The 12,558-nt window shown below is 46.4% G+C and overlaps 1 protein-coding gene across 2 annotated transcripts in view; it reads right to left on the reverse strand.

Moving 5' to 3' along the window:
• Positions 1-497: 497 nt before the first annotated feature.
• The window catches only part of fgl2a (fibrinogen-like 2a), a 12,679-nt gene continuing 618 nt past the window's right edge, over positions 498-12,558 (reverse strand). The window contains exons 1-5 of one of the 2 annotated variants that reach the window (XM_084483005.1): positions 12,037-12,558; positions 10,783-10,987; positions 4,775-4,994; positions 3,035-3,205; positions 498-2,813 (exon numbers count right to left, since the gene is read on the reverse strand). The exon at positions 12,037-12,558 is cut by the window's right edge and continues 618 nt beyond it. In XM_084483005.1, coding sequence (XP_084339131.1) covers positions 2,498-2,813; positions 3,035-3,205; positions 4,775-4,994; positions 10,783-10,987; positions 12,037-12,558 — 1,434 coding nt within the window. In that variant the 3' untranslated portion in view covers positions 498-2,497. Of the gene's footprint in view, positions 2,814-3,034; positions 3,206-4,774; positions 4,998-10,782; positions 10,988-12,036 lie in introns of both variants that reach the window. The other variant, XM_084483004.1, reaches the window with a different exon arrangement.

Consider the following 12,558-nt stretch of genomic DNA (forward strand, 5'->3'; position numbering starts at 1 on the left):
GGAGGAGAAGGATGAGGAGGAGGAGGATGAAGAGGATGCGAGGGCCTTGGCACTTGAAATGGACGTCTCTGCCAGCCCAGCCTTCCAGTGTTTGGATGAGGTAGGAGAGGCAATCACATTATAAATGGAGAACTCTTATCCGCGGTAATAGAGCGTTTAATCAAAGAGAGAGAGGTGTGTCTCAATGGATTACCAGTTTGTGTTGAATTGTCTAATTCCTTGAATTCCAGGTCATGGTGGTTTATGAACAGGTACTGGTAATCACACATACAACCCCCCCCCCCCCCCCCCCCCCCCCCACACACACACACACACACACACACACACACACAGAAAAAGGTTCTCTCAGATGCACACATAGCCACTCAAAGATACACACACACACACACACACACACACACACACACACACACGCACACACACACACACACACACAGACACACACACACACACACACACACACACACACACACACACAAACATACTCATAGAGAAAGTCATGTGGTTGAAACTTTATTGTTTTGATATAAAAAGGTAACAGCATGTTGTTTTTTGGCATGACAGATTTTGGCAAGATGAGTGATAGAAAAGCTTGACTATGTACAAACACAAAGCTCTTAATTTGCAGGCATTAATATTCATAAAGGATCCCAAAACATATTGTGGGTCTCATTGTCGTATATCAACAGTCCACTTCTCCTTGTTTGACCCTAAAAAATAGAAAAGCTCTCCCACCAAAAGTAAAGTAAAATAAATACTGTACATATGTCGAATAGATAAACCCTATTTATTCTCTGCCCGATTAAGTAATGCTTTATTATACGTGAACACCAGGTGGCAGTATAGTGTTAGTATTATATGTGTTGCATCATTTTCGTAACAAAAAAACCTGACATTGAGCTAAATGTTTAGTAGAAAGGAGCGCATTCAAATTTTCATGGCTCTTGTAAAATAAATTTGCATAATCAAAACCAATTAATCCAAAGGATTGGCATATAACCAACAGTTATTTTCTTGTAAAATGGTGAAAGTAGGCTACCAGATTTCTGACGAAATTACAAAGTGGTTTCCTTTGTAATTTGGACTCATACTAAAGACATGCCTTATTAAAGTTAACATCCAATGTTTATTTTAATGACGTAGCCAGTCGTGCTACATGTTTGAGTCACTTAAGTATGTATTTAATGCCACTGCTGGCAATTTAAATATATTTACGATAGAAAAAAGACATATCATGAAGATTCAAGTTCACTGTAGAGAAAACAATCTTCCTAATTATTTTCTGTGCCAGTTTGACAGAGCACAGATTAAAAGTTTCCTCGCTTCAGTGCAACACAATCTGCTGAGCCTTAAGACCAGCTCTGTGATAATAGCCAAACATTCAGGATAGATGCTATCATTTTTTCATAGTATTCAAAAAGAGAGTAATACAAAAAAAATGAAATCTAAAACATGATGTGATGATTCAGCATTTTTTTAAGTAAAAAAAGTTATTTTTTGAGACACGTCCAGAGCATTGAAATGCATGTAAGTTATGGTTTGTCTTTGACATTTTTGAGGGATTTTAAATGGGTGTCTGGACATTCTTGAGCACCTCTCTGAACGATGAGGATAATAGCTAAGCTCAATGGATTTGAACACTTCACAGAGTGCTTCACAACATTTTATCAATCGACCAGACCTCCCCCTCATTCCTACTTTCTGGAGCCTGTTTTAACCTTTTATGAGCTGCAAAAAAATGTTTTAACCTCAAAAGAAGACACTTAGTCAACACTTTGCAACCACAAGAGCCTTCTCAATTGATACCAAACATTGACTGCCCTTTGGACATAGAAATATAAAAGCGTGCTGAAGTAAACAATATTATATATTCTCCCAAAAGGACAGCTTTGGCAAATTCATCACAGGGGGAGAATCTTGAAATAGATGTTACCATTTTGGTATTCATATCTGAATCTTATCCGAAGCCCTTAGACCAGGCTTAAAGCATCGAGCCATGGGAACGAAAGAGCAAAGCAAATGTCACCACAATAGTAAAACAAATGCACAGATTGTAAGCCTACAAATCGCTATCTCACCATGACTTGCCTATTGGTGTTTCTGAAATGATTAGCCTTTATGCTGTGCATTTATTTATCTCTTGAGCCTTTGTCGTTTCACAGACTTAGTACATTTGTTGTCTACATTTTTTTTGCTCAATTACATTTTCACATAATGCTTCCATTGTGGGTCCAGCCTGCACTTTCATTGGACAATTGTTTTTTAATATGTGTATCAGCACGTATGCATGTATAGATGCGTGGACTGTGTATATGTACATAATGCGCTGAATGTCTATTGGTCCATCAGTGCCTCCTTTTAATCAATATTTGTATCTGCCCGTGATAAGTCGTCTCGTCCGTCCGTCCAGGTTTGTGTGTCCGCCTTTCCCTACGCCCTCTACCCCCCCACCCCCCTCTCCCAGTGTCTCTGCATTTGCACATCCGCCTCCGGGCCTCTAGGGGGAGTAGTTCTTGGGCCGGATCATCATCTTCACCGTCTTGAAGGCCTGCCTGTAGTTGGTGGGGTAGTACTCCGTGGACATGTTGTGCCAGGTGCCCCAGAAGATGCCGTTGCGCACGCCCTTGTAGCGCTTGTGGTAGTACTTGCCGTTGAGGTTGGCCGACATGCATGCGTCGAACCACCAGCCCGAGCTGTAGTAGGCGCCGCAATTGCCGGAGGGGTACATGTCGTTGTCGCGGTCGGGCGTGGTGAAGAACTTCTGGTCGTGGTTGAACTGCTTGTTGAAGCTGATGGCGTTCCCCGCCGTGCCGCTGAAACGGTTAACGGTAGAATGTTTCGTTTGGGGATTATATTCTTTATGGGCTAGCCCTTTGACAGAGAAAACACTGTGCACAATGTTTCCCTACTTTACGTTTCATAGACGACAAATCGTTAATTCCGAACGGCACCAACGCACGACAAAGTACTAAGAGTTCGCCACCGTTGTCAGGTAACTCAACCGGTACAGGAAGAAAAGGCGTCATGGCCTCACCTGTATCCGCTAACCGACAGGCGGTAGCGCAGGAACTCGTTGGCCACGTAGAACTGGTCAAACTTGGCGTACTCCCGCACCCCCTCAAAGTCCTCCAGCTCGATGCGCAGGACCATGTCTTTGGCCTTGGTCAGCAGGTGGATGTGGTCGTTGCCAAGCCAGAACTCACCGCTGAGGAGGAGGAGGAGGAGGAGGAGGAGGAGGAGGAGGAGGAGGAGGAGGAGGAGGAGGAGGAGGAGAATAGGAGAATATTGTGATTAATGGGGCGGCATTAGCTCAGGAGGTAGAGCGGGTTGGCTGGTAACCGCAAGGTTGCTGGTTCGATTCCCGGTTCCTCCTAGCTGAGTAGTTGTTACCTGCTGAGATGATGAGGAGGACGAGGAGAGGAAGAGGAGGGTGGTGATATATATATAAGGTATATAAGGAAACCAAAATAAACGTAAAAAAGGAGCATCACATTGCCTGACTCGATAAGCTATCGGATACGGTTGTTACCTGCTGAGACAATGAGGAGGAGAGGTAAAGGAGTAGAAGAGGAGGAGGAGGAGGAGGAGGATGAGGGTATAAAAGATGAAGCAGTGGAGGAAGAGCAGAGCAAGACGAAACAAGGGTAACAAGAAAAGTGTTTTGCCGATGAGTTTCTGCTATAATATATCTCCACACTGTCAGCAGGGACGTGGACTTGATCTTCCCAGATGGAATCCATCCAAAGAGCAGCACGGAGGAAAATTGAAAAATAGGGATCATTTTCTGTCTCCGAAATGTGTGTATCGCCAGAGAGCATATGGCCCCGGAACCTGTGTGTGCAGAGATTGTCGATACGAAGGCGGGTGCCCACCATAACTAAAGCAAACCCTGTGCCCTTTCCTTCTCTCCTCTTCTGGCATTTGAGCAAAAGGAATCAATTTACAGAGGAAGCGTTGAACCTTGGTTCACCAAAACACATGGATTTACACAGTTGCTAGGACAGCACTCAGCATTTAACGAGCAACAAATAACTCAATAATATTCTCCGTTTGTAAGCCGGTGCTAATTTGAAAGCGTGAAGACAGAAGATCAGGAATAAAATATTTTGAGAGAGCAGGGGATTTGGCAGGAGCTTCTAAACGTTTAATGATTTTTTTTTAATTGCTTCAGCGCCCTCCAAAAAGTTCAATTGGAAAGGAAATATTGCATTACTATGTGCAATGTCCAATACATTGACATGAACAATTCTCTCAATAAACAATGTTTACTGTCAATACAGTATGTAAGTCTTCAAGTCTTCAAACACACTCATGGTCAAACCAAACAGACAAGATATATTTTTTTAATAATGCGACACATTGGGTCCCCATACTGGGACCCCATACTGGGAATCCATACTGGGACCCACTTACTAAACATAAACCATAATCTGAAAACAACCACCTCCCTCAGCAGGGAGCATACTTAAGTGAGGAAAAAGTGTTTCTTGCTGAGACAGAATAAGTTGTTTGAAGACAAACTTGTTTTATACTCAATGCCGTTTCGGTTTGATCACTGAATCAGTTGAGACCAGTGGGGTCTCCATGGAGACGGGAAATCAGAACACTCATTTCAGAAATAGTTAAAAGAAAGCTTGCAAGAAGTGCTGAAAAAGACATTTGTCCAGACTTCTAGTGTTAGTTTATCTCCGTAATCCCCAGTTCTTGCAACTCCGCCAAACGTCAATTATTTTCCCGCCAAAAGTATGCTACCCCACGCAACAAACATACGTACCGGAGGTTTCCGAAGCCCTTTTTGTACTCGAGCCACGTCCGGTTGAAGCTGACGGAGCCGTTGAGCCTCTGCTGGATGACGGTCCAGCCGCTGCCGTACGACTCCATGTCGCAGAAGACCTCGAAGGTGCCGTTCTTCGCCTCGGGGGTGATGCGGTACACGCCGTTCTTCCTCTCCTCCAGGACGTTGTACTCCGAGCAGTCCCTGGGCGCCAGGATGACTGCTTTGGACGAACGGCACAATCCCATTGGGTTACTTGATGATTACTCTTTGAACGCATTACATTTAGTCATTAAGGGTGCATGGTTTTTTTTTTATTCATCTCAGCCTCGCTTGTAAAGTACTTTGGATTACAAAAAGCGAGAGTGTGCTAAATTACTCAAATGTAATGTCAATGTTTTAACCGGAGCTCCTTGCGAGTGAGGCTGAGAGCAATCAAAGCATACAATCGAAATTGGAGTCACTACCAAAAAAAAAGAGTGCTGCAGCGACCAAGTCTGTAAAAACGTGGTGGTGCAGCGTGACAGGGTATATCGGACTCAGAAAGACAACGTTAGCAGAATGCTTAACATAGTCTTCTATCATAGTCCAATCATTGTAGTAGGAAATAAAAGAGCCAGAGGGCTGGGGACTCATACAGGAGATGGAGCAGACTTTTCCTTTTAACTTTAAGCAATAAAAGAATAAAGATGTTCCCTTTAAACTTGAGTCCTGTAAGCTTAGGTAGGAGCAAAGCCCATTGTTGTTGATCGAACACATAATTCTAGTATTTCCCTCCAGCCTAAGCAGTATGGATTTCGCTGGGACCTCTACTTGATGAAATGATTTCTCTGCAGACCACAGGCCGATGTGTAGTTCAGCAAGCATACAATTACAATGTCTGTATCTATTGAACAAGCTCGTTCATTGATCCTCACCCCCCTGCAGAAAGTAGTTTCTCATTTTCCGCGCCCTTCAATCAATTTGTGTAATCAAGAAGCTGCCGGCGAAAAGAATATAAAAAACTAGATGAGAGGTTTAAAGATAGAAGAATCAGCTTTCCATCTGACGATGAAAAGTGTTACCCGAAACCGAACGGAGAGGTAGTCCACCCCAGGATGTAAGCTGATGAGCATTACACTTCTGTCACACCCCGAGCCATTCACAACTCCCCCGCAACTCCAGGGCTTTCACGCAGACATTCATTGCAATTTTTATGGAGATCTTTTTCCGCTGCTGACATCCACGCAAAGCAACCATTTCCCTTTCTTCCTCCAATCAGCACTCCTGTCCGTCTGTCTTCCCCCCCCCCCCTGGCAGCAAACCGAATAGAGACAGATAGAACCACAAAAACCCAAACGCTACAGGGTCCTTAAGCCCGGCGCTACTCCCCCGGAAAAAAATGAAAGGAGACTCAAAATGGGATTATAAAAAAGGTCTTGCTTGCTCTGACACTCCTCAGAGAACCTTCTGAGGCACTGTTTGGAAACCTTCCAACTAAATCAGTCTGACACAGTCGTGCGGGGCACTGGGCAGACCTCGCCCCCCTGCTGAGACATTAGACATGGGGATTCACTCGGGCCGGGTCCAGCCCTCTGGACCCTGGGAGCGGTTCAACCCCATCTGTTGCTGAGTCGCTTACGGATGGCACTAAGAGGGTCAGGGCTAGCGAGTGGTACCCAGGTACTTTGCCCCATTCGTCTCAACGTGCTTGGAGTTGGAGCAGGATGTACGGCCTGATTAAACCTAATACACCCCTCTAGTAACAATGTCAAGGTCAAGTTGCAAAGACACCTCCTGCTGGTAAAGGCTGGGCAATCTTCATGTTATTGCTGGTTTAGTCCATCCTTCATAACCCGTTACTGCAATGTAAACAGATGGTAGAAGATGGATGGGACTTTTTCGGGAACGCAAATTAAAAAAAAGGACAAACCCTACAAAACTGTCGCTTGTAGCTATGACATTGAGCGATTAAATGAAAACAACAAAAGGAACCAGGCAAAGCCGTCGGGCATTCAGTCATTCGCCCAACTCTTTGACACTAACCTAATGAGCCTTCCACATTGCCCCACCGCCCCCTTGAGTGCACACTGTACATTCTGTCGCCTGTCCTCCTTTCCTGACAGTTCACATTACCGTAACCAGCCCCAGTTGCTATCAGCGTCCCTCCAGATGAGAGAGAGCTGGTGCCGGTCGCTGCCTGCCTGCCCGTGACCTAAATAACAGCGAATAAAGTCAACAACTTTGAGACCGACTCGAATACCTGACTCGCAAATATTTATACCAAGTGTGAGTGTCTGGCGAAGGTGCATAGGGTCGGATAATACTTTGTTTGCTGGACTCTATTTACGGATCTCCTGAATTCTTGTCCTCTATGGCGATGTTGTCTTGAAGTTCGGGCTGTGCAGTTGATCGGTCGATTAAATTGATGAAGAAAGAGGTGAATTGAAATTGATGAAGAAAGAGGAAAATTGATTTGAGAAAGAGGTGACAGTTTGTCGGATGTTGTCTTTAGTTATTGGGTTTGAGTTTGACAGCTGGGCTGACAGACTTTGCCTTTGAGCAGCATCGCAGACTGATAACAGTTTGGCGCAGAGAAAGAAAAGAAGAGAAGTGAGTTTCTAGCACCAGGACATTACATGTTCTATCATTCTCACATTACGTCTGGTAATAGCCCAAACACAGAAACCACCTGGAGCCATTAAAGCGGCCAAATGGGTTTCCCCAAGTGACTGTAATGGAATTTGTTTTCGGGGGGGGAATCTACTCTCATCTTAAGGCAACACCTTTACCCCTGTTCATCTCTAAGGTAATGGAGCTGAACGCCAGCATGTATTGCTTTTCACTCAAACCTTAAGGCCGAATTCATTTCCCTTAACTTCTGCTGCCCTGAAAATGGACATCGTCGCCCAGAGCGAAGTGGTGAATCGGCAGAGGGAAGGCAATCAATATCACGACCACAGGGCACCCTGAAGAGTTAAAAGAAGCTATTCCTTTTCAAATACTTTTTTGTTTTGTGTTGTGGTCCTGATTGTCTCTCTGTAAACTGGGGCAAAGAAAGGTATACTCCTAAAATCTCTCGTTACTTTACGCGGCTGTCCGTCTGTCCTTTTGTCTTTCTATCTATCTGTCTGTCTGTCTGTCTATCTGGCAGCTTGTCTTCTCCTGTCTCCTTTCCAAGCCTGTCTCCTAAGATGTACCCTAGCCTAAGCCTTAGGGAGTGTCCTAGGCTGTCTCCTACGCTAGTCTTGTCCTGAGGCAGATTGTGACAGAATGGTGCCTCAACGTGGGTTCCAGTTCCATCAATTTCTCTGTAGAAAAATATGTCCCACGCACCTTGTGCTAACGGGCAAGTTACGATGGGAGGGAGAGAGAGAGAGAGAGAGAGAGAGAGAGAGGGCTGTTTCACGCTGGAATGCATCCTCACAAGAACAGAAAGGGGGGGAGGGAGAGAGGGAAGGAGGGAGGGAGAGAGACTGGAGCGAGAGAGAGAGATAATGAAATGCTGACACAGTGAGAGAGAGAGAGAGAGAGAGAGAGAGAGAGAGAGAGAGAGAGAGAGAGAAGTAAAGGTAGAAGAATGGGAGTGGAGAGCATGAAGAGCGGTGTGAAGGAGAGCAAAACAACGTCACGGCAGAGAGAGCATCCCATAAAATGCAGAAAAGCTGAGAGAGAGAGAGGAGAGAAGAGAAACAACACCAAAGAGAGAGAAATAAATAAAGAGAAGATGAGTGTCTATACTGGGTGTAAATAGAGATTGAGGCTCACATAAAGGATGAAAATACACAAAGAATCATGAATCAGAATGAGTGGGGGGGGAGTCCAGTCAAAGCTGGAATCCCCTTCACACTCCCTGTCTCCGCTAATCTACTTAGAAGTGAAAGCCTGCTGCCTGATGCTCATAACATTGTCTTTTGGGGGTTTTCTTTTCCACAGTAAAAGTACAAGAAGTCCAAGTCCTGCACCTAGGCTATTGTACGGGGCACATGCCTGGATGATTCTGTTTCAATTCAGAGAGCGTGGGCGCCAGTAGCCCTACGATTCCCTTTCAACCACTAGCCAAGCCCCCCCCCCCCCCCCCCCCCCCCCACCCGCAGCCCCCTCAAAGTTTGCCCGACGTTCACTTTGAGTTTCAGAAAAAGGGGGAAGGTTTTGAATTTATGACGGAATGAGTTCACAGCCGCACCCCCCGCCCCCTGGCTGATACATTTAGACCTCGGATCCTGGGTCAAAGGATGCTTTCCGTTTTCACGGTTGCAGAGGTAGTCCCTTTCCGTTTTCACGGTTGCAGAGGTAGTCCCTCAACACACACACACCACCCGGTGTGTGTGTGAGATCACGGGAGACCCTGCGTTATCTCGCTCCCTCCCGTTCTCACCCCTTCCCTCCCTTTTTCCCCCTCGCCTGCGTCAGGAGCGCTCTGGAATGTTCTAGACACTTGAGGTGGTTGCGCAAGGAGGAAATTGGCACTCCGAACATTTGACCCCCTCATCGCAAACGTGTGCGTTGTTTGCTGCCTTCGCGCACGCCACACACTATGAGCTCATCACCAAAAAATGCTGCCCTATCCTACCCAGCCCTTTATTTTCGGGTGTCTTTTTGGTTTATATTCTGTGGCTGCGCTAGTCTTCCAGCGACGCCCCAGACATTGCATTACAGCAAATCGTTCCTGCAATTGATGGGGAGGGTGGAAAGCCAGGGATTGGGAGGAGGTAAGGTGGCGGTGGAGGTGTTGCAGATGAAGATGCAGACCACGGCGCTATCCCCTCTGGGTTCAGCATCTGAGCTGCCAGCCACTGCAGCACCATTACCATCCTAATTGTCCTGGTGTGTGCGTGTGCGTGTGTGTGTGTCTGTGCGTGTGTGTGTGCGTGTTTTAGTGTGTGTTTGGGTTTGTGTGTTTGTGTGTTGGTGTATGTGTGTGTGTAAAACACATCAGTGCCAACATATCGATTGGGTGTTTAATAAATGCCTTAATCGTGCCACCTCCCACAAACACACTCACACACACACACACACACACACACACACAGCGCCTAACGACGTTGGTTCTTAAATATCAATGCAAAAGCCACGATTTGTCAAAACAAAAATCAATTGGAGGATCTTGGATGGGCTCAGCCACAGTGGAAACATACAGTAGGACTACCTATCAGGAAACAAGTCAGCCATTGAAGGTAACTCGGCCGTTAGTCTGAGAGATTGGTCCCCTATGTCATATAGCTGCGAGAACCCTGTGCATTTAAATGCAATGGTGGTTTTCATTGTGCACTAGTTCATCCATTTTTGAATAATGGAGTTCCCATTCCATCTATGAAGGGGCATGGAACTTGGCAAATCATACCTTTACCAGAGCACAAAGTCATTAAAGTTTTGTCTGAAACGTAGGCCTAATCATTTCATACACAGAGAAAAGCCAACAAACCTTAGCATTTTGGATGCTTTACGCAAATTGTTTGTGTGTAGTTTTACTTCTTAAGGATTAATTGATTCTCAAAACGATAAATCGAAGTTGTATTTCCTTTTTAATTAATCTTCAAATCTATAATCGACCCCTCTCCCTCTCCGCCTCCCCGTTCCTCGCCTGCGTGATTTCCTCCTCTACGGAGAGATTTGTAACAGTCAGGACACTCGAATCAGCAATCAGCCATCCTCATCCTCCTCCCCAACGTGTTTCCGTTTGGCTTCCCTCCGTTCGCACCACTGCTCACGGCCATCATTGTTTTTAAAGGTGACACATTACACCACCAGGTGTGAGTGTGATGAGCCGTTACAAGCCGTTTTGAAAATCGGCCTCTTCTGTCATCACAAGTGGGCGTGTCCACCTAGATGTGTGACGGATAGATGAGCAACATTTGTTACAGTCCACTGGGTAGGCTGGTGGACTGATCTATCCAGCAACACATCTAGGTGGACACGCCCACTTGCGATGTCTGAAGAGGCAGATTTTGGCTTGTAGCGGCTAATCACAGTCACACCTGGGGGTAGAACATGTCACGTTTAACTGTGGGGGCTGAATCAGCACTTACACTGCAGGCTGCCCTGTGCCGCACACTGGGTGGTGCAGGTGGAGCTGAGCTTGTTGACCATGCCGGTGATATTCTCCACCTTGCGGTCCATCATGGCCTTGACGTTGTCCATGTTGAGCAGGTTCAGGCCCTCCAGGCGCCCGTGCAGTGCTGAGATCTGGTTGCGAGCGTTACGCAGGCTGGCCGACATCCGTTTCAGTTTGACCTGCGTCCGACAAATAGAGAAAGATCGGGAATAAAAAATATGATATATATATATATATAAATATAAATATATAGAAACGTCTGGGGCGATATCGGAAATAATAATTTTTCACCATGTTTGACTTCTAAAATTGGTAAGATAAACTCTATGGATTGCACACACTAGCCTCTAGATGAGAAGAAAAGGCTTGATGTGTTGAAAGCATTTGCTTGCAAAGATTGCTGCCATATTGGACTTTGTTGGGTTTAAGTGTCCAATTTGCATTCCGGTGCAGTGATTCAGGCTGAGCAGAATCATTTGAATAATTTGTTATTTAAATGAATGAATAAATGGATCCTCCACTCAATGTCGAGCATAACTGAATATTAGCATTTTCCTTTATTTGTTTAATTCATTGGATTATTGGATGTGTGTGCGTGTGCATGTGCGTGTGTGTGTGTGTGTGTGTGTGTGTGTGTGTGTGTGTGTGTGTGTGTGTGTGTGTGTGCGTACATGCTGTGAGTGCGTGGTTGTGTGTCTGTGCCAGTAGTTGTGGGTGTTTTCATGTGTGTTCATGTGTGCATGTGGCTGTGTGCACGTGTGCGTGTGTGTGTGTGATTGTGTGCTTGTGTTTAGTGAACCAGTGACCACTGGAATGTGGATGAACAAATCAAAGTTGATCTTTAACTAGGATATGTTTAGTGTGTTTAAATGGCCATGGTCATCAAGTTAAGTAAATAATTTCACATCGGATGAAATGTTTACAGACCAAAATATTTACATATTTAAAGGATTTCATTTGAAGTCTCACAACCCAAAGCCAAAATGTAAAAAAAATAAAAAGGGAACTAATCTATCTCAATTATATGAAACCACAGACTAAAACATTACGCTGTCTGTCGTAACCTCATTCAGTCAAACACCAAAAGCGGTTTCAAAAGGATAAGGCAGAACACCACACAGCCTCTACAGTCGCAAGTAAATCCTACCACGACATCCGCAGAATCCAACACCACAGCGCACGTATCCCACGACACGCAGCCCAAACGGCTCTCTAAACATGAGCTCACCTGCATCTCGATCATGTTCCCCGAGTTCTGCGTCGCGTCTTTCCCTGCGGTGGAACCGTGAGTCGCCGTCTCACTCCCGTCCGCGCCGCCGCCGTCCCGCGTGTCCTCCCTGCTGCTCCTGTACAGCTGCTGCTGCTGCTGGTCCTGGGGGTCCCAGTCCGGTCTCTGTCCCGTCCCGTCCCCCACCACCTCCCCGCTGTCCCTGCGGACGCCTCCGCCGGGACGCCCCTGATCGGCTTGCTGCTGCTGCCGCCGCTGCTGTTCTCCGGTGCCCCCCGTCGCCCCCGACGACGGTGACACCCCACCGCCAGCGGCCCCGCCTCCGCCGCCGCCGCCGCCGCCACCTCCACCCCTGCACTCCTGGCAGCTGCTCCTCAGCTTGCCCACCGTCTCCTTCAGGCTCTGCAGCTCCTTCACCGTCCTCTCCAGCATCCGGAACTGCTTGGGCAGCTGGATGGTGAGCGGGGGCAGGGTGAGCTGGTAGGGGCAGCCGTCCTCGTCGCCGTCCCCCCCGGACCCCGA

Source organism: Micromesistius poutassou (assembly GCF_964030765.1).
Source record: "Micromesistius poutassou genome assembly, chromosome: 18".
Taxonomy (NCBI): Eukaryota; Metazoa; Chordata; class Actinopteri; order Gadiformes; family Gadidae; genus Micromesistius; species Micromesistius poutassou.